A 28000-nucleotide genomic window follows, 5' to 3' on the forward strand; every position below is an offset into this window, starting at 1 on the left:
TGACGCCACATTGAATGGCGTGATGGCAGAGCATTCGTATCAATGAGGCAGAGCTTACACAAACGTATTTACGCGCACATAATACGCCGTGAATGGCGTCAGTGAAAGTACATTGATTTTCATTGTTCCATTCACACTTGCGTATATTTATCGCGTATATTACGTGCGTAAAAAAGAACGCATAATCTATTTTATCACGTATTACGTGCGAACAGCCCCATTGTTTTCTATGGGTATGTTTGGAACGCAGTGCATACACAATTACATTATTTTATATGTATGGCAATTGGTGCGTATGTTGCAAGGAGCCATGAGAAGGAGGAAAAAAAAGGAGAAACTAGGAAGTCAGTGCATGACAACATGCGTAATATACGCCACTCATGCACAGGCAAAAACGCGACAATACGCAATTCCTTGCACCGGTAAAACTGGGCGACCTTTTTTTAATGCAGCGTATCACCGTACGGTCCTGTGAGCCTGGCCTGAGGCTAATGAAAATTGCAAGTGCTTGTACCTCGACTATCTCCGGCAGTCCACTGAAAGCGGAATGGAGTGTCAGCGCACATGCGCAACCGCCACTCCAATCCCCTCCTCACTGCAGAGGGTGCAGAAAGCCCACAGTGGCGAGGACTACGGACACAGGACCCACGGTTTTGGGATCGATGGGGGTCTAAGCGGATCATAAAGGCATCCCATAGGGGGTAACTTCAGAATTTAGGATAACCTGCGCCCTGGTTAGTTGCTATGGCAACAGCCCTTTTCCTTGTATTAGTGTAATAAATGTGCACATGAATAGAATGTATCTGCCCTTGAAGGTTACAGACGGGGGGGGGGGGGGGGGGAGCAGGATGAGACCACACAGCACAAGAGAATGTTTATTTGTAGCACGCAGCACACAGGAGAAAGCTGCCCAGTGATGCAATGAAGATGAAGCCCGCGGCCGTTGCCGTGGTTACAGGAGGAGGTCGCTTCCGGATGACGTCATCGCGCCGGTGTTGTGATGTCCGGGATTGACCGAAATTAATGATGGGGACGAGTAACGATTCCGATGTGAAGGGCCAGAGCGGCGGAGAGGAGGATGGCGACCCCGGGGACCGGACATCCCCGGTTAGTATGACCGGACACACAGATAGGGCGGGCTGTTGGAGTGATAGTCTGTGTGTACCTGGCTGCTGGTGGCCATGTCTGTGTGAGTGATAGGATTCCAAGGCCATTGCTAAAGTGAACACTAATGTGCAGAAAATGACGCCACGACTAACCGGCTGGAGGGTTTCTCCATTTCACAATATGCATTTATAGTTTAGGGCCGGCTGCACACGGGCGGAGTAGCATTGCGGAATCTGGAGGGGCGAAAGGTTTCCTGTTGAAGTCAATGGATGCTGTCCGACCCGCTGCCCTTCCGCAATCATCATTGACTTCAACAGACGCGGGATCGGCATCATCGCCTAGTGACGGCGCAGCATAATCTGTACTGCGCATGTGCGACAACCGGCATATCCGCACTGCTGAATATAAGGACTACGGACAGATATGCGGCGTCACCGGCCGGGCTCAGGGGCGGATTCTACCGCGGGATCCCACCTTCAGAATCCCACCAGTTGCATGCAGCCGGCCTGAGGCTCCTATTACGCAGAGCGACTTGTCATACAAGCGAACGCTGACCGTGTACGCTTGTGTTTATACTGGCAGATGTATCATTCTCATTCGCTGTACCAGTAAATGCGAACGACTAAAGATCGCTGTTTACACGCAATGATGTGTAAACGAGTGAACAAATGATTTTTATGAACGAAAAGCAGAATAATTTTCACGCAATCGTCGCCGTGTTCACACTGAACAATTATTGCTCAGATTCACACGATCCAATGATTTTTTTGAACAATAATCGTTCCGTGTAAAAGAGCCCTGACTGCGCTTATCGTCTCCTGACCAGTTACCGGGGTGAGACCCTGGTGGTGCGGTTGGTGTGACCGCTGTATAACGCCCACAGAGTATTGCGCACGGATCCGAGTCCCTGAGTGGGGTTTAGGGCTTATTCAGACGGACGTATATTGGTCGGGTTTTCACACCCGGCCGATATATACGCTGTCCCTCTATGTAAGGGGGGAAGGCAGGCCGGGAGCTGTGCACTGAGCTCCGCCCCTCGCCACTGTTTGCAAAGGGAGGGACAGGGGCGGAGCTAGGTTCTGCCCCCTCCCATTGCAAACAGGGGCAGAGAGGTAGCGGGAGCTCAGTGCACTGCTTCGATCTAGTCCCGCCTCCTCCCCTTACAGAGAGGGACAGCGTATATTGGCTGGGCGTGAAAACCCAACCGATATACGCCTGTCTGAATAAGCCCTCAAGGGGGTATTCCCATCGGATAGTGTTGTAGCCGCCCGCCAGGACATAATAGTATGATTGGTGGGAATTTAACATCTGGGACCCCTGGTGGTCCGGTGAATGAAGATTCCATGACTCCTTTTGTACTTGGGCCACTCTCACACAGGCGTTTTTTTTTTTTACTGCGTTTAGTGGCGTTTTTCAACGCACCCCATTATTGTGATGCATAATGAGTAGAGATGAGCGAACTTACTCGTTTCGAGTAATTACTCGATCGAGCCCCGCGATTTTCGAGTACTTCCGTACTCGGGTGAAAAGATTCGGGGGGCGGGGGGAGGCATGGCGGAGCAGGGGGAAGCAGCGGGGAACAGGGGGGAGCTCTCTCCCTCTCCCCACCCCCCCACCCCCCACTCACCCACGGCGCCCCCCGAATCTTTTCGCCCGAGTACGGAAGTACTCGACAATCGCGGTACTCGGGCGAAAAAAGGGCGTGGCCGAGTAGGCTCGCTCATCTCTAGTAATGAGGTTCTCTAAAATAGAGCAGACAGTGCTTGAAAATCGCGATATCAGAAACGCCATGTTTGAGCCCTGGTCTGCGAAGACCCATTGAAATCAATAGGAGCGCTGTACTGTGATTAGCGCAGCATTTCGAACGCCGCGCTAATCACAGTAAGAAGCGGGCTGTGTGAGAGCAGCCTGAGGGTGGCCAGCAGCGATGCTGGGCAGGAGCCACCAAATTCGAAAGTTATCCCCTACCCATGACATAACTTTCTGATTGGCCTTTGGGACCCTCCCGAGTCCTAAGGACGGGAGTCCCTGTGGTCTCCATGTGAATGAAGCAGAGAACACACACGCACACTGTCAGTGACCGTGCCGGAGATTGCCAATAACTTGTACTTGGCCATTTCTGGCGCTGCCGTTGAAATGAACGGAGCAGGATGCACACAAGTGTGTCCGCCGCTTCATGCATGTGGGGACCGTGGCGTCTCCTGTTCTCAGGTTTTTTTGGAACCCCATTGATCATTAACTCAATCCCTATCTTCTGGATGGGGTATAACTTTAGATTTTGGTGCAACCCCTATAAAGGGGATGTCCAGGGATTTAACGTTGTCTGCCTATCCTCAGGATAGAATCGCCATATTTGATTGGTCGGGCCTGACATCCAAGTACTGTTTACTTATCATTGCTTACATCGGTACAGCGGCTTGTCTGTACATTTGGCCCTGCCTAGTACTGCTTGTGTGGTTGTGCTTAGGATAGGCCATCAGTGTTAGGAACGTCCTCGTGGTGCAGTGTTAAGGCAGCAGACCTGAAGGTTGCAGGTTCAATCCCCGCATTGTTCATGTAGCCAGCTCCAGGTTGACTCATCCTTCCGAGGCCAGTTAAATGAGTACCCAGCTTGGTGGGGGGTAATAAGTCATTGAAAGCGCTGCGGAATACGTTGGCGCTATACAAATAGCAAGATTTTATTTATTTTTAATTTACCACGCGTCGTGGAAAAACCACTGTGGCTTTTCCTGCTGTGGCAGAATTTTCAAGCATTACATCTGGATTTCATTTGGCTCTTTTCAAGAGGTGAAATCTAATGTGAGCATCTACAGCATAATTTAACAAGCTACAATTGACTATTTGAACCTATGCAACGTATATGCCACAGGCGCGTATTATGCACGCCAAGATAGTACGTGGGGATTGGCAGCATGCGGCAAGTTCACATAGAATCATGCACTTGTTGCGTGCCCGCGCACAAGAGATTCACACATAACAAAGCGGCATACATAGTTGTGCGTGCCCATTGACTGGCAGGACTCTCCTTGCGTTTCTCCACCTAATTATCTGATTTAGTAGGTAGGTGGTTACTGGGTGCTCCTTTTGCTCACTAGTTGACTTGGTTAATGGGGGTCTGTCCATTTACTCTTGTCTATCACTGGCGTTAGGGGGTACACAAAATACTGAAAACTAATCTGACTTCTTTCTGGCCAATAAGTCGATTCGTAGACCTCAAGAGTTGGGCTGCAGGAATATATTTGTATTGGCTCCTGGGATGTGGCGGCTCTGTCCGAAGACCTCATTGTTCTATGTTTTACTTTTTGTAGAACCCATGGAATATTATGATCAAGCATCGGCAAGTGCAGCGTAGGGGGCGCCGTGCTCATGTTGCAGTCAGGTAAGTGTTAGAATAGATCTAATATCCTGTCTGTACATTCTCTGTTTCTCCTGAGATGAATCTGTATTAGAGATGAGCGAGTATACTCGCTAAAGGCAATTACTCGAGCGAGCATTGCCTTTAGCGAGTACCTGCCCGCTCGAGACAAAAGGTTCAGGTGCCGGCGGCAGGCAGGGAGCTGCAGGGGAGAGCGGGGCGGAACGGAGGGGAGATCTCTCTCTCCCTCTCCCTACCCCCCCCCCCCCCCTCGCTCCCTCCTGCTGACAGCCGCTACTCACCGCTCCCCCGCGCCGGCACCCGAACCTTTCGTCTCGCTAAAGGCAATGCTCGCTCAAGCAATTGGCTTTAGCGAGTATACTCGCTCATCTCTAATCTGTATATATTGTGACTTTCAGTTTCACTGACCCCGGCGTGTCCATGGATCTGCTGCGTGCCGTTCTGCAGCCGAGCATCAATGAAGAAATTCAAGGTGTTTTCAATAAATACATGAAGGTAAAGTTGGCCTTCAATTACTATGCTTCAGGATCTGTCGTAAGGCAACTTTATAGAAGGCAAGAGATCTTTTCACCTCCAGATGTGTATGTGTCCCGCGGTTTATGTCAGCCTTGTGTGTTGTCAGACTGCGTTGGGTTCAGTGCAGTTGTAGGCCCTAGAGTGGCTTTAAACAGGATAACTTTCGTCCAAATAGACGCCCAATAGAGTGAATGTACGCAACAGTTGCTCTAGCCACCAACTGGGTGATAAGCGAGAATTTACTCGCTAGTCACTTACTTTAAGCTCACTTTTTGGCAATATTTAGACTGTCTATTCCCCAAAGTGCTTGGTAGTGTTAGATGATATTTGCTCTCTGATTGGCCACAACTGCTCATGTGATCAGCCCTGCCAATCAGAGAGCAGTGCATAGTATGCATTAGGTAGTTTGAAATTGCTGCAGCCATTTTTGATAGTTGAAAGTGGGACTCGAAACCAGTGGATTGGAGGGACAGCAGAGGAGAACAGCTGCAGGTAATAGTCCACTTTCCCTCTCTGCCTTGACACAGGCTTTTATACCAAAACGTGAGGGTTGCTTTCATATTCTCACCTGTTGGGGCCCTTACCCATGACCGATCTTCCCATCCAAGTGCTATCTGTGGATTTCATGGACAGCACTCGGACCCATTATAGCAAATTAGGCTAGTCACATGAGAGTTTTTATTCACCAGACCGATGGGCCGCACAAAAAACCTTGCAGCATGTCCTATTCTGGTTATGGACTTAAATTGAACATGCAATGTCCACTGCCCGCTTGCATCAGACAACGCACTGATATGTGTCCTTGCGCTGTCCGATGTGAGTTGCACCCAAAAATCTCAGGTGCAACTCCTACTTGGCCATCTGATTCTGACCTTACGCCGAGACCTTTATAATTGTCTTTTATTCTCAGTTCTTTCAGAAAGCAGCCATAAATGTGAGAGATAATATCGGGGATCAGGTGGACCCGGAGCAGCTGATTCGAGAGACTTGTCGCAGTTGCCTGGAGCAGGTAAGGTTAGTCCTGTAGTTTACTGGACAGACCACTGCATCCACCTACTAACCATTGTCCTGTTCTCTTATGCAGGCAAAGGTACTATTTGCAGACCGAGAGAAAGCAGCAGTGAAACCGTTGTTAGAGGGCAGCTCCTTGAAGGTGAGATGAGAGTTAGTGCTGCTATTTTAAGGTGGCGTTTAACCCCTTCCAGTCCACTGTCTGACATTTAAAGAGATTCTGATTGAAGGCTGTACAGCTTCAATGTCGGAAGACGCCCGGCAGGGTATTTTTACGGTAGATTACTGACCGCTCTGTTGTCAGGGGCTTCTTCAACGTGCCACATACCACAGTACTGGCTCTAGCCAGCAGATGGCGCCATTGTATAATAGCAGAAAGAGAAAGCCCCTTAGGAAAACCCTGAATCCAAAATTGGATTGCAAAGGGTTAAAGCCTGCCTTCATGTATATAGTAGGGAATTTAATTCAGAATAATTCCCCAGTATACTTGAAGGGGTTGTCTAGGATTAGAAAAGTCAGCCTCACACTTGTCCATGGATTGTGAATTGTAACATTCAAGTGAATGGGGCTGAGCCGCAGTATGAGATACAGTCCATGGGAAAAAAGTGGTTTCTGTTAAAAGTGGACCCTTATTTCTAATCCCAGACAACTCCTTTAACTACATTGTTCTCTTATGAGCAGGAGCGATTGATGTAAAGGAAAAAGCACACACAAGGAAATTCAACACCTTTCACATAATACAGGCTCTGTGTCTCCCGTGTGTGATGCATGGAGAGGCTACCATTAGAACAGCCTGAATCCAATGAGGTAAACTGCATTTGTAGGAAAACCGATGCAGGGTATATGAGTTTTCATGCTGCTGTCCCATTACTTGAATCTCTCCCACTTGTAAGTTGAGCAGTTGAATAGATCTATACTGGGGAATAGTTGTAAATCTACAGTACTGTGCAAAGGTTTTTGTCAGGTGTGAAAAAATGTAAAGTAAGAATGCTTTCAAAAATAGAAGTGTAAATGGTTTATTTTTGTCAATTAACAAAATGCAAAGTGACTGAACAAGAGAAATCTAATCAAATCAATATTTGGTTTGACTTCCCTTTGCCTTGAAAACAGCATCAAAACATCAAGCTACGGTTGCACAAAATCAGGGATTTTGTAGGATTATAGTCAGGTGTATGATTAACCAACTATACCAAACAGGTGGTGGTTCATATGTACATTGAAACACAGTCATTAACAGAAACAGCTGTGTAGGAAGCTTAAAACTGGGTAAGGGACAGCCAAACTTTGCTACAAAGGTGAGGTTGTGGAAGACAGTTTCATGTCACAGGTCATAATACACCATAGCAAGACTGAGCACAGCAACAAGATACGAGGTGGTTATATTGCATCAGCAAGGTATCTCCCTGGTAAAGATTTAAAAGCAGACTGGGGTTTCAAGGTGTGATGTTCAGGCTCTTTTGAAGAAGCACAAAGAAACGGGAAACGTTAAGGACTGTAGACACAGTGGTCGGCCAAGGAAACAGTGCAGCAGATGAAAGACACATCATGGTTACTTCCCTCTAAATCAGAATATGTCCAACAAAGTCATCAGCTTGGCAGAACTGGCAGACAACAGAGGGACCCAGGTACATCCATTTACTGTTTGGGGAAGTCTGTCCAAAAGTGGTCTTTATGGAAGAATTGCGGTCAAAAAGCCATACCTTCGACATGGAAACAAGGCCAAGTGACTCACCTATGCACAAAAACATAGGAACTGGGCTGCAGAAAAATGGCAGCAGGGGCCGTGGACTGATAAGTCAAAATTTGAAATATTTAGCTGTAGCAGAAGGCAGTAGAGAGCCGTAGAATGAGTGTCTGCAGGCAGCAGTGAAGCATGGTAGGAAGTGGTACAATGAGTGTCTGCAGGCAGCAGTGAAGCATGGTGGAGGCTCCTTGCAAGTTTGGGCTGCATTTCAGCAAATGGAGTTGGGGATTTGGTCAGGATTAATGGTGTTCTGAATGCTGAGAAATACAGGTAGATACTTATCCATCATGTAATACCATCAGGGAGGCGTCTGATGGACTCCAAATTTATTCTGCAGCAGGACAACAACCTCAAACATACAGCTAATGTCATTAAGAACTATCTACCAGCATAAAGAAGAACAAGGAGTCCTGGAAGTGAAACACAAGGATTTGAGCAAGCCCCCATCCACAGAAGATCTGTGCTTAGTTCTCCTAGATATCTGGAACAGCCTCGCTGACGAGTTTCTTCAAAGACTGTGTACAAGTGTACCTAGAGGAATTGATGCTGTTTTGAAGGCAAAGGGCGGTCACACCAAATATTGGTGCGATTTGGATTTCTCTCTTATTTATTTAGCATTTTATTAATTGACAAAAATAAACTAGTAACACTTCAAACGTATTCTTACCTTGTAGTAATTTTTCCAGACCTGCCTAAAACTTTTGCACAGTACTGTGCTTCCCTAAAATATGAGTAACATCTCTTACAGTTTTCTAAAGTCTTGTGAACACTCCTAAGATTGTGCCTGCAGTGTCTACATATCGGTTCACTAATCTCAATGGACTCCGGTGCTCTTATGATGGATCACTTAGAATGGCTAATGCTTCATCATGTCACTAACTGCAGTATCGGATTATCCTTCCAAGCAGAAGGAATCCATGCAGTGGTGTCACACAACATAATTACAGCTTTACTGTTGTCATATAGGGCCTGTTATTTGGTCTGGTTTAGTAAATACTTATGATATAACAATTCTGGAGCGTCTTTTCTTAGAACTCTGAGTCGGGCTATTCCTCTGTTATTACTCCGGGAAGAATGCGTGCATGCAATTGTCAGTAATAAAAACTTTCACAAAAGTAAAAAAAACACGGCGATTTTAATTTAAATACATTAAGGGGGTTTTATCATTAAAACAAAACCCCATTCACCAGCTGGGCCCTGCCTAAAATAACAAACAAGGGGTATACTCGCCTCTCTTGGAGCCCCAGGACGCTACTGTCATTGGCAGTGGCTTCTGGGTAGACTGCCTGGGCAGAAGCACGTGGCTGCTATGGCCAATCAGAGGCCGCAGCGTCACTTCCCCAAATTCCTGGTATCATGGCGTCCAGGATATGAGCGCTGGTGCCAGGAGTTCCGATGGTGACTCTGCAGCCTCCGATTGGCTGCTACGGTCACATGCTTCTATCCGGCCTGTCTACCTGGAAGCCAATGCCAGTGCCGGCTGTCAGATAGATGTGTCTTGGGGCTCAAGAAGAGGTGAGTGTCCCCTCACTTGTTATTTTAGGCAGGGCCCAGCTGGGGACGGGGTTTTGTTTTAGTGACAAAACCCCTTTAAACGGGTTCTCCAACTCCTAGTTATCAATGACCTGTCCTCGGGATACGTCATCAATAGCAGATTGGCAGGGGTCCACCACTCGGAACCCCCAGCAATCAGCTGTTATACTGAGCTGGTGTCTGTATGTACAGAGCTGTTTTTCTGCAGGCAGCTCCATTCAGTGGGGCTCAGTGTGCAATGCCAGGCCAGGCTGCTAGAGGGAGCTGTAGGTTTCCACCAGAAAAATAACTGTACACACAAGCACCGACGGGACAACAGCTGATCTGTCAGGGGGTTCTGAACGGCAGACCACTGCCAATCTGCTACTGACAACCTATCCTGTAGATACTGGAAGTCATTGATAGATGTTTCACAACCACCTTATAATAGGGATATTGCTTTACAATCTAGCTGGATTGACATTTGACAGCATATTATGAAATCTACGAGGGTTAAAGGGGGAGAAAAATTAAAATTGAAATCTGCTCAGTTTTGTATAAAAAACATGGAAAAAGTCACACCTAACCTGATCAGCCCCGGCCCCATTGAAATAAATGGGAGAAGATCGCCGAAGGAATCGGCTGCTGCAGCTGTCACAGCCACATCAGGGGATAGTCATGTTCTCGCATTGGTTTCAATGGGGCCGGTGCTGCTGCCGTCAGCTCCATTAAAGACAATGGGCATATCGCCAAAAGTAAGAACGTACTGCGACTTGTTTTCTGCATCGCAACTCGGTGCTATGCAGGAAATCATCGCAAATGTGAATGAACTCATTCAGAAGAATGGATTTCATATTTGTGCATCCTGCAATGCACAAATCTCGTATGATTTCATCACTAGTATGAAGGAGCCCTTAAGTAGAGACAAAAAAAGCTGCAATACTCAGGGAGGCTGCGGACATGATGGCTGCTCTTCATAAGTAGATATGAGGAAATAGGTAAGGGGCGGGAAGCAAATTGACAAAAAAGTGCATGTTTAAAGCAAACCTCCAGTCCTGGAGAAACAAAGATGGCCAAACCGCTTCTCTGACTACCTGATGCACAGTAAACATAGGATGCATTGGTAGTCTTAACCCTTTCCAATCCATTTATTTTTTCTCACCCATTCTCCCCAGCTCCAAATAAATTGGAGCTGGGGAAAATGGGTGAGGAAAAATACATTTTCCCTGCACCCTCCTGAACTGACAGAGTTCAGGAGGGTGCAGGTGCTCACTGCACTGTGGGGGGGGGGACCTGCTTACCTGTCAGGCGTCTTCCGCATTCCCCTTCTGCCTCCCGGCTCGGCGATCATGTGACCGCTGGGGTCAGGTGGCACATGGTGGTCAAACGATCGCCGAGCTGGGAGACAGAAGGAGAACGCGCAAGACGCCGGTCAGGTAAGCAGGTCCCACAGTGCAGGCTCTCGGCTCGGTGTTCATGTGACCGCCGGGGGTCAGGTAACACCGGCGGTCACATGATCGCCGGCCGGAATCTCTATGCATTACATAGCGCTAATTGAGCGCTATGTAATTTGTAAAGGAGAAGGCAGAAAGGGTTAAAAACCCTTTCTGCCTTCTCCTAGGGGGTCCTCGATGGGGAACAGTGCAGGAGTGTATCTGCGCCCAATGTGTCTGCCGATCGGGTGCAGATCCACTCCTGCACTGCAGTGTCGGGCCTGCCCCAACATCGGAGCTGTGGAGGAAAATGATGATGTTGGGGCAGGCCCGACATTGGACTGGAAAGGGTTAAGACACTACATGCTGCTCCTACTGGCAAGCACTGCTCACATGGGCGGCATTGGTTAATCAAAGCAGGTGTAGTGGCTTTGACTAATGTACATTGTGCATTGGTATACATCAGGTAGTCAGAGAAGCGGGTGCAGCCATCTTTATTTGTCCAGGCCCGAAGGTTCACTTTAAGTTGAAGTAAAAACTAATCAGAATTGTTCGGCCAGGTAGGCATCCTCCTTAGATCTCTGTAACAAAGACTCATTTAAGTTGTGGTCTCCTAGATAACGAGGGGGATCAGTAAGATAAACCTCTGGGTGTGGAGTGGGGCTTCTGTATGCTCCAACAGGTACAGCATTTTAGGAAGCATTAGCATTTTCGGCAAGTTACGGTGTTTTTGCCTGGAGTAAGAAATCGTTCGCTTGAGCAAACCATGACATAGTGTGCTTGTTCACTCGAGCAGTCAGTGGAAATACGAACACTTTTTTTTTTTAATCTGTCAGTAGAGGATCTATATTAACATCTAGCAGCCAGGGCGCTGCCCATAGATGTTCCCATTATTTTGAAGGTTTCTTTTCTCATCTCCACTTTTCAAAAGTTCTAATCCTTTTTATTTTTGTGTCTACATAGCTGTGTGAGGACTTCTTTTTCGGGGTCAAGTTGTATTTCTTAATTAGCATACTCGAATGAGCATCACCCCGCCCCAGTTTTTGGCTCCTCCCTGCTGTGACGTGCCTGTTTTGGCCCCTCCCCACCGCGACGCAGCGTGCGCGTCAATGGCAAATTTTTTGTCTGGCAGGGAGAGGGGGAGGGGGAGGGGGAGAGAGACCGACACCAAGGGAAAAAAAAGCTCGGCATCCGGCATCCCACATACAAAAATGCTTGAGTCTCCCATTGTAGTCACTGGAGTTCGTTACTCGAGTAGAGCTCTCGAATTTTATGAAAAGCTCAACTCGAATACCATCTAATGTTCTGAAAAACGTTAAAAGAATTTTAAGTGATGGGAACTGGGGGAAAAAAAGCACAATTTTACACTTGTTTTTTGGGATGTATTTTTACTACATTCACACTTCAGCAAAAATGACCTGTTAGCCTTATTCTGCAGGTCGGTGCGGGTGCAGCAATATGAAATCGAAAATCAATTTTTAATGTTTTATTACTTTTAAGAATTTAAAAGATCCTTTTCTTTAAAAAAATGTGGTTCTTTTAAAAATGTGAGCTCCGTAGCTTTTATTATTTTTCTGTTAATGGAGCAGTTCTTTTGCACGGTGACTTGTAGTTTTCATTCGTACCTTTTGGGGGTATGACTTTCTGTTCGCTATTTATTTATGGGGGTTTTTGTACGGAAATGTATTATGTACTATTTTTGTTTACGATGTTCAACTTGTGGGATAAATAATGCAATATTTGAATACTTCGGCCTTTCATGGGTGTGATGTGTGTGCTTGGGCTGATGAAGGAATGGTTTCTGAATCGTTGCAGCTGCCGCTATGTACTATACACGGATACAATGTCTGGATAATTGATCGTACTTATCTGAAGTGTTGAATTACTAACATGCAAAGTGCCTTTGATCACACATTAGTGGAATCTGAAAGCGTTACACCCTGGAGGAATTGTTGGAATTTCAAGAAACATAGTAAACACTAAGTCGTACCTAGAATACATGATGGCAAATTAGAATGAATTAGGCCTAGCTTAATACTGCTTGGTACAGGTTTCAGTAAGACGTGTGCCCGCCATGGGCACCTATACACTCTTGGATCCTTACAGGCATTGAATCAATAAGTGATCGGATATCTTGTTGGGGTAGGTCTTTCCATGCCTCCATGACTTAGTGCAGTCAGTTGATATATAGTTTGTGGTGAGTGTCCATGTGCCATAATGCATCTACCTATGGCGACCCAAACATATGTATTGGCGATAAATCTGTGGACCGCACGGGCCAATCCATGGTCGTGACACCTTACAAGGCATTTCTTGTTATGTCTGCAGTATGTGGATGGGCATTAGCCTGTTGGAAGATTCTACTTTGGATATTGGTCATGAAGGGTATGACATCAGGGTATACCACTCTGCCCACATACTGGCAGGCAGTCACTGTGCCTTCAACGACCACGAGCTCAGTGCTGCTGTCATAACTGATTGCCCCTGAGCCATGACTTAGGGAATTGGACCTGTCTGGTGCTCTGAAATCACAACAGGGTGGATATATTAACGATCACTAAACACAACTGTTCTCTATTAATATGTCTAGTTGCGTCTGGCGGTACACCAGGTTAGTCGTTGCTGGTAGTGAAATTGGGTTAATGGAGCACACTGCATTGCGGATGGGAAGGGGGTCTGAGAATGCAACCCACCTTTAAGCAATCAGTTTACAGTTGTTGGTGGGTTGATCTTAACTCCAGCTAGTGTTCGGATCCGTGCTGCAGTCGCCCATTTATCAGCAACTGCCATCTGCACAGTTTGGCGGTCTTCACATCCAGTTGTCTGAATAAACTCGTTACTGGACCTTACTATTCTCTGTGCCTGCTAGTCTGGTACTGATTGCATAGCGTCAGACTGTGTAGGCACACGCACCATAGACAAGGGGAAGGGTAAGAACCAGTTATCCATTTATATACTGCCAGGAGGAATAATGGAGGAACAGCACAATGAAAATTTTCTCAGAACATGTGCTGTATAATTATTTAATGAGGAATTAGTAGTTACTAAAACGGACATGTCAAGAGGGCTGACGGGAGAAGAGATGGGTGGAGCCACTCCTGTTATGGATGTGATCCAGATAGTGAGAGTAGTTGTTCTAGAATAGTTAGTAGGGCGATGCCAGTCCAATTAACATCACCGTAGGTAACTGGGCATAAAGATACTTAATCGTAAAAGGGAGAAAATGATGGACCGTGGGCGCAGACCTTGTAAGGTAAAGCACATTAAGGCAAAGGGATTAACCCAATTCTTCTTTATTGATTAATTAATGGCCAGCACAATGCTCCGCCATTTAGCATTTTGGCTGTCTGCATGTTGAGGGATCTGGTGCTTCTACCTGCCGTTTTTTATTAGTACATTGGATTGATGTACTTCACTAAGTGGTGACCTGGCAGAGAAACTTCAAAAGAATTCGTTCAGCCAAGGGGAAGACTTCAGCAGAGAAGAGAGTAAGAGGGAGGAAGTCCCGGGCACAGAAAGGAATTGGGCGATCACCAAGGGAAGCATCAGGTCTCCTCTATAGAAAGGAGTGCTCCTCCAGCCATTTCTGAAGAAGGGACTGCGTCCCCGAAACGCGTTACTTGTGCTGGCTATTAATAAAGAATTATTGGGTTAATCCCTTTGCCTTAATGCGCTTTACATTACAAGGGTCATGCCCACGGCCCATCATTGTCTGCTTTTATAATTAAGAAAAAGAGCCGTTGAGTCCTTTTTGTTAAGCGCAGATAAGATTTTGCAGAGTTACTTAGGTTTTTTTTCTTCCTTCTGTATTCTACTTCAGAGATCCAAAATAGCAGAAGATGAGTCATCTCTGCGGAGGAGTCCAGTGCCCAAAAAGGTAGTAAACGACTGAAGAGATCACTAATTATGTCTGCATTATAAGGGGGTGTCTAAAGCGTGTTTGTATTACAGAGGAAGGGGCGCCCCCCGGGACAAGCCTCATTAAATGAGCGGAATGCCTCAGGACTCACATCGTGAGTATAAATAGTCATCTCGTCCGCAGCGTTCCAGATTAGATCCCCTCCAGCTCCCCTCTGCGAGTCTTCACCATGCATGTAGCATGTTGTATGTCCCACGACAACATGCAGAAATAAAGAAAGTAAACATGGAAATGTATATTGTTCTGCATTATTTCATATGTAAAAGGTTTTATAATGGGTAGCTAAAATTTAAATGGAAAATGGAGGCCGGCCAGCAGAACAACGTCCATATGGGCAGAGCTTAAAGGGGCTCTCTCCACATAAATATCATATTTGCTGTATATACTCATATATCATGAAAAGTGAGCACTATTTGTTGTGTAATAGTCATTACTCTTAACCGGATCGTATAACATCATGTATTTACATAGTATGGCATTTCCTGGTATTTATAAGACCTACCCGAAAAAAAAGCCATAACCTAATTTTTCAGGGAAGCTTGAAATCTAAGCCCTAGCTGCATTACATTATAAAAAAAAAGGAATACATTACCAAGCAGATGCGGTCTGGATCCTCCCGCTGCTCTCCAGGGCTCCCCTATGCATCCTGCAGTCCTTGTTCACCCACAGAAGATCACTTCCTGATTATGGGATTCATAAATCCCACCTCCATGAAGCAATGGCTGTGATTGGCTGATTAGCGCTCGAGAACCAATCAGTGCAGTGGTTCATTGAGCGCTGCATTGATTGGTTCTTCGTCCACTGCCCAGCCAATCACAGCCATCACTTTGTGGAGGTGGGATTTATGAATTAGCCAATCAATGCCACGGCTTGGTGTGTCTGAGCTCCGGAGAGCAGCGAGAAGGGCCTGGACCAAACCTGCTAGGTATGTATAATAAGACATCCCCCGAAAATAAGACCTAGCGCCTCTTTTGGGGGGGAAATTAATATAAGACACGGTCTTATTTTCAGGGAAATGCAGTACATGCTCACTCGCCTTACAGCCAGGACTCTGTGATCCTCTGTTCACTGCAGAGCTGCCAACAGAAAGAGCTTTCAGTGCCGCTTATCTCGAAAGGAGCAGAGCCTCTGTCGTAGCATAGTAGTGTAGCTAAGAGGCCACTCTTTCTACTGGAAAAGTAAGAGCCTATATTGTCAGCTGCCGGAGGGGGAGGAGACTGATTCTGTTCAGAGCTCATCAAGAGGGACACATGGAAACAAAACAAAAAATTACAAAAAGTGTTTTTATGCTCTAAACAAATCAAATTACTCTAAGACTCCTATTTTACAACTTTTCAGGATGTGGGCATGGGATTTGTTCAAAAAAAGAGTATAGGAGTTAGATCATTGGAGTGAGGGCTCATAGCACCGACATGTATGATGGAGGACAGTACGATAGTGTAGTTATAAATACAGTACTACGTATTATAGATAATGTTTGTTGGATGGCATATTAGCAGTATGTAAACTCTCTCTCTATTATTTGCTCTCTTTATTTTTCAGTATAAAACCGAAGGGTGGTGATCCTATCAGACGTGAAGGCCCAAAGGTATAGTTCTGAGCATAGTGTGTACGGAGGCGCTGATACACTTTTTCTGCACTTGTGGTAGAGAGACTTGCATAGCCTGTACTGGCAGAGTAAGCTGGTGTAATAGTGCTATATAGATGGACTATATAGGAAGATGGGTATGGACTGCGGTTTAAAGTAATCCAAAATGTATAATTTCTTCTATTGCTTTCTTATTGGTGTAGTCACCTTACAGTTGTGGTCCCTTGTAGACGCCTTATGATCTACTGATCACTGTGGCTACTACTCCTCTAAGCTCTTGATATTGGGGAATACTTTGTACCTAAGGGCCCTGTTACGTTTGTGCCGGCTAGTGGGCACCGGGTCCATACAAACGTTACCAAGGATAGGGAACACCAGGTGAAACAACCACCGATTAACACCTCTCCCTATCTTCTACAAAGGAAGATGACCAAGGACTTACCTGAGCGGGGACATTGCCCCAATAAGGGGCGTCCCAGCAGTTTTCGGATCTGGGCCCTTGCTGCCCCTAGGAACCCACACACCCAGGCTAGGACGCATACACATGCCATCACCGACAGGGACAACTGGACAGATATGCAAACACTAGCAGCAGATATTAACGCTATAAATGCCAGGTATTTGTTGACATTTTGGCCAAAATATGGAAGCTAGCGAGCCATGTCATAGCTTGCAGCAATACTGCTAGTCCCTACACTAACCAGGAATCAAGCGACCTAATAAAACCACAAGACACAAACCTTTCTTGCAGCCACCACACGTATAACCTGCTCACACCACACAGTGAGAGAGAGAAATGAGAACAGAGAAAGCTGAACACGCCCACACCTGGGAAGACAGCTTTTATGTGTACTGACCTGGAGTGATGGGCTGACTAGAGGCACACACGCTCAGCCAGCACAATCCCCCACATCTGAGCAGGGAAGCTCCAGAGAACCTGTAGTACAACAGATCTCAGGAGACAGATGTGAAACTACCCCTTCTTTAAAAAGGGGCCTCTGGACCCTTAAAGTACATAAAGAAGGCAAAAAAATTTAACAATTCCTCCAAACCACGCACTTGTATAGGATTTATCTAAAATGGCCCTGACACCAAGGCAAAGATGATAAATAGAAAGGAGTAACAAATTGTGCACCTCTAAACAGGACCACTGCGCCTTACACAACGGGCCTCAGTCACAGAAGTCTGCAAAAAGAGGGCATAAGTCCAGAGGGGAAAGAGATGGAAATATCTCCTGCTGACACAACGTTGCATAGGACTTATCCATACGGGCCTGGTGCAGATGCCAGGCAGTCAGCAGGAGAAGGGAATACTAATACAGATCGTGCCATACTAAAGTCAGCACAACAAATAGACAACATAGTGCATAACATAACAGATGAACACCACTCAGAAGTCATGCATACCACCAATACACCAAAAACTATATGGAGCCACCACACCCTCCGTACAAGGAGAAGGGGCGCCAAGCATCACCCGCCTGGCATTCAAGAAACACCTGTGGCCGGCATCACCAGCCTGCACAACGCACAAGAACATCTGATGTTTGGAAGCCGCACCTGCAAAGGGATAAGGAGAAACCTGCGGGTGTATACACCTGTGTGGTCACCATACCACACACTACTCGATTCATGCACCCCAGAATGCAAAGTGAGGAGGGACAGCAGGTGTCCAAACCATCTTCAGGCAAGCCTGGGCAATACGCTACAACAAATGCATGCAAAGACACTACATTCTGAGTAAACACCAGAAATAAAACACAACAGTCGTGAGACTAACAGGCACACGTGACCACTAGTAACACAGATGTGTCACTAACACAATCCCCTCTACTTTAAAACTGGGGGGCATTATGTTACGTTTGTGTGGGCTAGTGAGCACTGGGCCAACATGAACATTACCAAGGATAGGGAACACCAGGTAAAACAACCACCGATTAACACCTCTCCCTATCTTCTACAAAGGCAGATTACTAAGTACCTACCTGAGCGGGAACATTGCCCCAATAAAAGGCGGCCCAGCGGTCTTCGGATCTGGGCTCTTACTGCCCCTAGGAACTTACACACCCCTAGGATGCAAACACATGTCACCACTGACGGGGACAATTGGACATAGTAAGAAGACACATGGGCATAATCACACCATACAGCTGCCAATACGCAAACACTAGCAGCAGTAGTTAAAGCTATAAATGCCAGGTATTTATTGACATTTTGGCCAAAATATGGAAGCTAGTGGGCCGTGTCATGGCTCCTGACTATACCACTAGTCCCTACACTATATATTATATAATATTTTAACACTCACTTCCATTTACCCTTATTGGCTGCTGGTGCTTTGAGTCTGTTAAGTGGGCAGTCCACACTGCTTACTGTTATTGATAGCGTTTGACTTGATTGACAGTGGGACATCACCCATTGACAGTGAGTAGTGGAGACTGCCCACTTGATAGAGTGGGGAGTCAGATCCAAGCTGAGCCCATAAGGGCAAATGGAGCTGAGTATGACAAAAAAAGCAGCCATAGTCAGTGGGGCCAAGGCTATGGAACTATGAAGACAACCCCGCTGACTTTAGAACATGTCAGGTTCTCTTTAACATTAAATTTGGGATTTAGTAAGCCGTAATTTATGAGACTAATGTTTTATGAAAGAGGAAGTCTAGTATTCCCACAGATGAACTGTCCGTTTCCTCTTTTGAGCAGCACTATTGATCTGGAAGTAGAGGACTTCATCAGGACCAAAATTACTTGCATTCGGGCTTTTAGAACTGATTTGTCTTTGACTGCTTGTATTGTAACATTGCATGATGTATTGTGAACGTGTTGTATGAAACGTCTCTGTTATCACCTGACTTCTCCATTAAACTGCTTCTTTTCTTACATTATAGTGGGACCCCGCTAGACTGAATGAGACAACGAACTTTGTGCTGGGATCACGGGCAAATAAGTAAGAAGAGAGGGCTCTTATAAACATTATGCTGATTTAAACTCAAACATAATCTAATTGTTCCTTCATATCTTTTTTAGGGCTTTAGGAATGGGAGGGACCAGGGGAAGGATTTATCTGAAACACCCAGAGCTGTTTAAGGTATACTGAACTTGAATTATAGCCGTATGAATCCATATTCTGCAGGCTCCCTCTTCTGGCAGACAAAATGCTAGAATTTTTACATTTAGATATGTGGCTGTGCTACCGCGTTTCCCCAAAAATAAGACAGTGTCTTATATTAATTTTTGTTCAAAAAGGTTTAACTTTTTTACATGTATAGCTGCCTGAACACTATTTAAATTGACTTTTTTTTTAAATTAACTGTTAGCAGGGCTTAATTTTGGAGTAGGGCTTATATTTCAAGCATCCTCAAAAAGCCTTAAAAATCATTTTGCATCCTCAAAAATTCTGGAAAATCATGCTATGTCTTATTTTCAGGGTATGTCTTATTTTCAAGGAAACAGGATAGAACCCTTGTCAGAGACCCATGTTCAAGGTTTAATCCTCTATTTATGCTACCATTTGGTAACAGTCTTATGATTGAAAAAATGTTCTATTCTGCGTGTCTGTACTGTCAAAATTGCTGAATTTCTGCTGGCATCATGTACACAATTTTTCACAGCTCTGGCTGCATGTTCGTTTTTACATCACTGGTGGTGGAATTCGCAAGAGCCACTATATTTCTTAGGCGCCTGCACATGCGAAGTTCACTGCCAGTGCTATAGCAGCTGATGTATGCATACAACTTTGATAACCTCTCTGGGTATTGTAGTCCGCCCATTCCATTGATTACTTTAGTTGGCCACCTTTGAACCAGCTTAAGCTCTGATATGTTCTTCTTTTGTACCGGTGCCCAAAATTATACGCAATATTCCCTGTGTGGTCTGACCAGGGACTTGTCATGTGCCCCTTGACCTCCTGTGATGTACTTCATGATCATATTTGCCTTGGCAGCAGCTTCCTGACACTGGTTGATCCAGTTAAGTTTCAACCTAGTTTGCCACTTTTCTGCCCAATCCCCCAGTTTGTCCAGATTCATTTTCAACCATATGCTGTCCTTTTGGGTTAATTACTTTACATAGTGTTGTCCTCTCCAAAAATTGATTTTTTTTTTTTTTACTGTACAATCCCTCCACAATGTTAATGAATGTATTAAAAAGAATAAGACGCAATACTAACCCTACTATCCTACTAGTATCAGTGACCCAACCAGCTATCCTACTAGTATCAATGACCCAATAAGGCGCAATACTAACCCCTGTGCTATCCTACTAGTATCAGTGACCCAATCAGAGTATGTACCATTAATAACCACCCTCTGCTTTCTATCACTGCCCCAGTTACTTACTCACTTCCACACATTCTCACCCAGACCAAGCATTCCCATTTTATATGCCAATCTTTTATGTGACACAGTATCAAACACTTTTGGAAAATCAAGATATACAAAATCCATTGTCTCTTCCCCGTCCATTCTAGAACTTCCTCCTCGTAGAAGCTGATCAGATTAGTTTGACAGGAGTGGCCCCTCAAAAACCCATGCTGATATGGAGTTTTACAGCTAATTTCATTGAGGTAGTCCAGGATGGCATCTCTCAGAAACCCTTCAAACATTTTACCCACAATAGAAGTTAGACTTACAAGCCTGTAGTTTCCAGGTTTGCTTCTTGACCCCTTTTTGGATATTGGCACCACATTTGCTATGCACCAACGCTGTGGAACAGAAACCAGCACTACAAAGTCATTAAATATAAGAAACAACGGTCTCTCTATCACACTACTTAACTTTCTTAAAACCAGGCGTTTATGCCATCAAGACCCAACGATTTGTCTATTTTAATCTTTTTAAGGCGGCTCTGCACTTCTTCCTGGCTTAGACTAATGACCTGTAATGGACACCTGACATTTCATTTTCCTGAATGAATACACTGGCAAAATAAAAACAAAAACCTTTGTAGCAGATTTGGTTTCTCCTCATTACCCTCTACAATTTCTCCCTTATTATTTTTTAAGGGGCCAACACTCTCCGTTTTAATCCTTTTGCTATTTAGATGAAGAACAGTTTAGGGTTAGTTTTACTCTTTGGCAATGAGTCTCTCTGTCTCCACCTTTTCTGCTTTTATTTGCTTTTTACGTAATTTTTATTATTTTTACATTAGAGCTTCTAATGCTTCTTCGCTGCCTTTTGGTTAGATATTTAGCATTGGTCACCATACAGTTTTAAAAGTTTTTGGTTAATTTTATTTTAAGTGAATCCCTTTTTACTGTTCTCCTAACCCCTCCCATCACTCCACCACCACATGTTCACTGCTCAGTTCCAGATCTCTGTCTACATCTTGCTCTCCATTTCTCTGGTTCCCACCCCTCCATCTGCAGTTTTAAGACACCTCCAAACTTCCAGCCATCTTCTTCCCCTTCACTGCTGCAGCCTATCAGGAAAAAAGCAGTGATTTTTGACAGCGGGGGCACATGACCATACTGCAATCATATTTTTAAAACCAAGGCTGTTACAAAGATGTTACTAGTAATATAAATAGATGATTAAACCTCAGTAAGGTGTTTCGGACAACCCCTTTACTGTATTAGATGAGGGGAAAAAAACTGCAATGCAATTCTAAGACATATTTATAGTACTATAGGAGAATACATATAATTTACAGCACATGTGTCAAACACAATCCGGCCCGCTGCCTCGTTTCATGTGGCCCGCCGCGTGCCGACGCTGCTCACCACTAAGCTATTACCAGCTGGGGTGCTGCAGCTCCCCGCTGGCATATTAACATTTTTCACAACACTTCTGTCCTATTCAGCAATTCCAGCAACCTGATTGGTGAATCAGCCAACCCAAACAACCAATCAGGTTGCTGGAACTGCTGAATAGGGCAGACGTGCTGTGGAAAATGTTAATATGTGAGCGGAGGGGAAGCAGTGCAGACAGCAAGGAGGAGGTAAGTATGTGGTTTAGGGGGCTAATGGTGGCTACTGGGGGGGAGTTAATGTGGTGGCTGCTGCTGGGGGGGTTAATGGTTGCTGCTGGGGGGGGTTAATGGTTGCTGCTGAGAGGGGGGGTTAATGGTTGCTGTTGAGAGGGGGGGTTAATGGTTGCTGTTGAGAGGGGGGGTTAATGGTTGCTGCTGAGAGGGGGGGTTAATGGTGGCTGCTGAGAGGGGGGTTAATGGTGGCTGCTGAGAGGGGGGTTAATGGTGGCTGCTGAGAGGGGGGTTAGTGGTGGCTGCTGAGAGGGGGGTTAGTGGTGGCTGCTGAGAGGGGGGTTAATGGTGGCTGCTGAGAGGGGGGTTAGTGGTGGCTGCTGAGGGGGGGTTAATGGTGGCTGCTGAGGGGGGGTTAATGGTGGCTGCTGAGGGGGGGGTTAATGGTGGCTGCTGAGGGGGGGGTTAATGGTGGCTGCTGAGGGGGGGGTTAATGGTGGCTGCTGAGGGGGGGGTTAATGGTGGCTGCTGAGGGGGGGGTTAATGGTGGCTGCTGAGGGGGGGGTTAATGGTGGCTGCTGAGGGGGGGGTTAATGGTGGCTGCTGAGGGGGGGGGGTTAATGGTGGCTGCTGGGGGGGGGGTTAATGGTGGCTGCTGAGGGGGGGAGGTTAATGGTGGCTGCTGAGGGGGGGGTTAATGGTGGCTGCTGGGGGGGGTTAATGGTGGCTGCTGGGGGGGTTAATGGTGGCTGCTGGGGGGGTTAATGGTGGCTGCTGGGGGGGGTTAATGGTGGCTGCTGAGAGGGGGGGTTAATGGTGGCTGCTGAGAGGGGGGGTTAATGGCGGCTGCTGAGAGGGGGGGTTAATGGCAGCTGCTGAGAGGGGGGGTTAATGGCGGCTGCTGAGAGGGGGGGTTAATGGCGGCTGCTGAGGGGGGTTAACGGCGGCTGCTGAGGGGGGGGTTAACGGTGGCTGCTGAGGGGGGGGTTAACGGTGGCTGCTGAGGGGGGGGTTAACGGTGGCTGCTGAGGGGGGGGTTAACGGTGGCTGCTGAGGGGGGGGGTTAATGGTGGCTGCTGAGGGGGGGGGTTAATGGTGGCTGCTGAGGGGGGGGGTTAATGGTAGCTGCTGAGGGGGGGGTTAATGGTGGCTGCTGAGAGGGGGGTTAATGGTGGCTGCTGAGGGGGGAGTTAATGGTGGCTGCTGATGGGGGGTTAATGGTGGCTGCTGATGGGGGGTTAATGGTGGCTGCTGAGGGGGGGGTTAATGGTGGCTGCTGAGAGGGGGGGTTAATGGTGGCTGCTGAGAGGGGGGGTTAATGGTGGCTGCTGAGAGGGGGGTTAATGGTGGCTGCTGAGAGGGGGGGTTAATGGCGGCTGCTGAGAGGGGGGGTTAATGGCTGCTGAGAGGGGGGGTTAATGGTGGCTACGGGGGGAGGGTTAATGGTGGCTACGGGGGGAGGGTTAATGGTGGCTACGGGGGGAGGGTTAATGGTGGCTGCTGGGGGGGTCACTATTAGGGCTTGTTCACATGGGTATTTCGGTAGCACAAATACGCTACGTATTTGCGCAATCAAAAATCGCTAATGCCTGCATATTTGGGCACGCCAAAAAGAACGCAGATGGGCCCACTGAGATGGTGCCCAAATATGCAGTGAATACATAGGTTTCCTGCGCATTCACCACGTATTTGCGCAACCCATTCACTTCAATGGCCTATTGGGGTGCGTCGTACGTAACAAAATAGGTCCTGCTGTGTGAAAATATACATCATGTGAATGAACTGACTGAAATCAATGGCTTCTATTCACTGCATATTATGTACGCAAATACGCTTGTGTGAACGAGCCCTTACTATACTGTCTTCCATTCGGCCCTTTGAAGGTCACCATAAGCCTGATGTGGCCCTCGGTGAAAATGAGTTTGACACCCCTGATTTACAGAATTATTACATTTTGTGTTTTAGTCATTTCTCAATTATATCCATTTCTGGGAAAGCCAGATGAGCGATATCTAAATTACATCTCTCACAGGGCTTGTCCGAAACGGAAAGAACAATTTCAGTTCTTAGAATTTACTGGTGACTCTATATGTTAGGGGTATATGTAAGAAGGGTGCATATATTCAGGAGATGAATGTAGTAGATAATCAGGATTTCCATGTCGTTGACATTGTCTATAATTACTGAAGATCCTCCTATGTGGCTCTTCCGTAATGTCATCATCTTGTTGTATTGCAGTATACAGTGGACCCACAGGACAAGCAGTGGTTGACAGAAAAACAGCACATGAGAGCCACCGGCGGTAAAATGGTACGTTTCTGAGCTATAGCGTTTAAACAACAGGTAAAGGGGATTTTTAATAATGATAATATTAGACTTAGTTCACCCCTTTTTTTTTTTTTTTTAACAAAAAAACAGACTTGTGCAAGATGGAAGTGAACGGATTGCTTTCCTTTTTTTCAATCTCCCATTTACTACAATGTTAAAAAAAAATTATTTTTGTTCCTTTTTTTGAACTGGAGACAGTCTGCACTTTGTTTCCAGTGCTGTAATGGAGGCGGGAAAATTGAGAAATGATTGAAATTGAAGGTCTTCAATTTCAATACATGTCTATGGTCAGGAAAACTGAAATGTATTTTTTCCGTTTTACGGTTTCCACGACGGCTCAGCTAAACGGGAAGCAAAAGAGCTAGTGCGAAATGGCCCTTATTAAAGAGCACCGATCGCCTCAGCTGACAGGTCTGTTTTAGGAACTACTTGTATTTGCAGTGAAATTACAATTCTGTAACACTGTTCCCCATAACTCAGCACTGTACGTCCCTCTGTTATTGCTCCTGCATATTTATGAATAAACACGGAGGTGTTACCATTTACCTTGTCCGAGGACTGTGTTCCTATGTAGCCTGATATTGACAATGTCAGAATGTGTAATGACACCCCCAACTGGTTAGCAGCCAATGTCGGGGCCCTCTTGCACAGAACCATTGTCGGTCACAAAATCTTTGGGTCAGTTCAGTGTAAACACAGCCAACGATTCAACAAACGATAATTCATTCACTTATCAGTCGTCATTCTTTTTATGCAGGCATAAAAATCATGGTTCAGTTGTTCGCTACTTGTAACGTGTAAACGGCGATTGCTCAGTCGCTCACATTCGCTGGTACAGTACCCTGAGCGACTGAACTATTGAGTGAACAAAAAATGTAAACTATTCTCTTCTCTCCATGTATAAAGTGGCTGTACAAGCGAACCAGCAAATTCTGTCAATGTTCACTCTCGCTCCGTGTAAAAGGACCCTTCGCTTATTCATACAGGGTGCAGGGCTCTAAGGAAAGACACTCCAGAATTATTTGATGAACAATACAAGTATTTACTAAAACAGACATATTAGGAGAGGTGGCACATGGTGGCACATGCCATCCTGATCCCTCCTCCTGGTTTATTAGTGCGAGTTCTGCTTGTTCACACTAATGTTTTATATGTCCTAGGTTTATCTCCTTTTGGAAGAAGATATCCTTGAATTGTCAACTACAGATGAATACAGGTATATGAACAGTAGTTAGTGAGACCTTTTATTTCCACCGGATGCCAAAGCTGAGGCCAAGATGGCAGATCAAACTACATCGATAACCAGACTGATATAGGGACTTCTATTATAGTTGTCTAGTTAAAGAGTGAAGACTAGAGATGAGTGAACATGCTCGTTTAGAGCAATTACTCGAACGAGCATCGCTTTTTTTCGTGTAACTGCCTAATCGGGCGAAAAGATTCAGGGGGAGCAGGGGGGGGAGAGCTCCCCCCTGTTCCTCCCTTCTACAACCCCCCATGCTCCACCCCCCCCCCCCCCCCCGAATCTTTTCGCCTGAGTAGGCAGTTACTCGAAAAAAGCGATACTCGTTCCAGTACTTGCTCTAAATAAGCACGTTCAACCATCTCTAATGAAGACAAGTAAAAAAGAGGTACTGTAACCCCGTAGTGGTGGTTTTGGCTGAATAGCTCATGCCCCATAGAGGCCTTTGCCTGAAAATGAATAAGGTTTTTTGTGTGTGGAGCTGTTGCCAACCAGTTTAGGCCTATATTTGGTAGACTGTGAAGCGGATTCGGGGATATACGTGGAAACTTGGTGTGAAGCACAGCACTCCAAATGTATAAGACAATGGGAAGGCTGAATATTCTTTTTATTGAATAAGATTCATAACGGCACAAGAACACGTTTCGAGGCCTAGACCTCTTCTTCAGTTCAGCTGGGATCACGCACTATAGTAACAATTGGACAAATCTAGGATGCGATAACAGCTAGATAAATTGGGGGTATAATAGTTAGACAAATTGGTGAGTGTGACCACCATAAAGGGGAAAATATGAAATAAAAGAAACTGAAAGGAGAAATAGAAATGGTAAAAAATAAAATGCAAACCTGAAGATAAAATATTGTGGGATATTTAAAGTAATCCATTGAAGGTTCATACAGTACATGAATGGCATGATTAGACAAAAGGGATGTGTTACAGTGCATACATCAATGACATATCTACGTAAGCAGGACATATTGTTCTAAGATGATCATTAAGATCCCAGGTTAATAGATGTAGGGTCTGATATTGTTAAAATGATTGTGTATGACCCGATCGGATGGCGATAATATTTAAATTCTCTACAACGATGGCTACATCTATGGAAGCAATTTATGTTCTACCCACTTCCCCCTTTCACTTCCTTTTAATTCCATGTTTACCACTATCGCGTTTTCCCCTTTATTGTGGTTATACCCCTAACCTGTTATCATCGCATCCTTGATTTGTCCAATTGTTACTAGAGTGCATGATCCTAGCTGAACTGAAGAAGAGTCCCGGGCCTCGAAACGTGTTTTTGTGCCGTTATGAATCTTATCCAATGAAAAGATTTTTTTTATCCTCCCTACTGCCTTATAAGTTTGTAGTGCTGCACCTCACACCAGGTTTCCACGTGTGTCCCTGCATTGTCTTGTTAAAGAGGTTGTCCAAGATAATATTTTTTTCCTTGAGGACCTGGTTTAAAAAAACAAGAAACTAAACAAGCTAATACTCACCTCTCCTGGGTCCCTGCAAGTCCCCCATCGGCAGCTCTGGGTCTTCCCTGTGAAGTATCGCTTACAGGCTGCAGCAGCCTGTGTATGGAACGTCACAGGCTGCTGCAGCCAAAAATCGATTGATGATCTCCGTGATTGGCTGCAGTAGCCTGGGACATCCTGTACACACTGGCTGCTACAGTCTGTACACAATACATGGAAGGGGACAGTGGAAGATGTGGGGCCAGGGAAAAGTTAGTATCAGCTGGTTTATTGTTTTTTGCCGTGGTGACCTGGTTTAAAAAAAATAAAATAAGTTTAAAAATCCCTTACAGCCCCTTTAACTATAGAGTTTAAGCTGTCCGATATGTTCTTTTCTCATCTCAAAGAAGTTTATTCCATACTCAATATTGAGCGTTGCTGATCAGCAGTGTAACTTGATAGCTGCCCATGAACAGAACGACTCTGGACAGATTGATATAAGTTGTATAACACAATCCAAAAGCTACAAAATGTCAGCTTCTTACTTGTATATTTGTTTGTAACTCTTCATGTACTTGATCCTTGACTCGTTCCTCAGTTCTATGTGTTATTTTATAGAGACAACAAGGAGCTGCGGTTGGATGAGCTGAAACCCTTCACTGCCCCTCCATGGATGATTGAGAAGATGAGAAAGTACATGGAGCATATGAGAACAGAGCATGATTAGTTGGCTCTCTTTAACCATCTCTCCACAAATCTAGAAATGCTTATGACATGTGAACTGTATAATAAAACAAACCTGACCACTAAGGAATGAAACCTAGCATCATGTTTTATGTAGACCTTTT

At 45.6% G+C, this 28000-nt stretch overlaps 1 protein-coding gene across 1 annotated transcript; it reads left to right on the plus strand.

Moving 5' to 3' along the window:
* Positions 1–967: 967 nt before the first annotated feature.
* Positions 968–27962, plus strand: DNTTIP1 (deoxynucleotidyltransferase terminal interacting protein 1). Its single transcript, XM_066586455.1, has 13 exons — positions 968–1107; positions 4416–4486; positions 4882–4978; positions 5910–6008; positions 6084–6152; positions 14520–14576; positions 14651–14712; positions 16161–16206; positions 19093–19151; positions 19232–19292; positions 24362–24433; positions 25612–25667; positions 27771–27962. Exons 1-13 carry the CDS (start codon positions 1024–1026, stop codon positions 27877–27879), a joined length of 942 nt encoding a protein of 313 aa, XP_066442552.1. The 5' UTR covers positions 968–1023; the 3' UTR covers positions 27880–27962.
* The last annotated feature ends 38 nt before the right edge of the window (positions 27963–28000 follow it).

This window comes from Eleutherodactylus coqui, chromosome 13 (assembly GCF_035609145.1).
Source record: "Eleutherodactylus coqui strain aEleCoq1 chromosome 13, aEleCoq1.hap1, whole genome shotgun sequence".
In the NCBI taxonomy this organism is placed as follows: domain Eukaryota; kingdom Metazoa; phylum Chordata; class Amphibia; order Anura; family Eleutherodactylidae; genus Eleutherodactylus; species Eleutherodactylus coqui.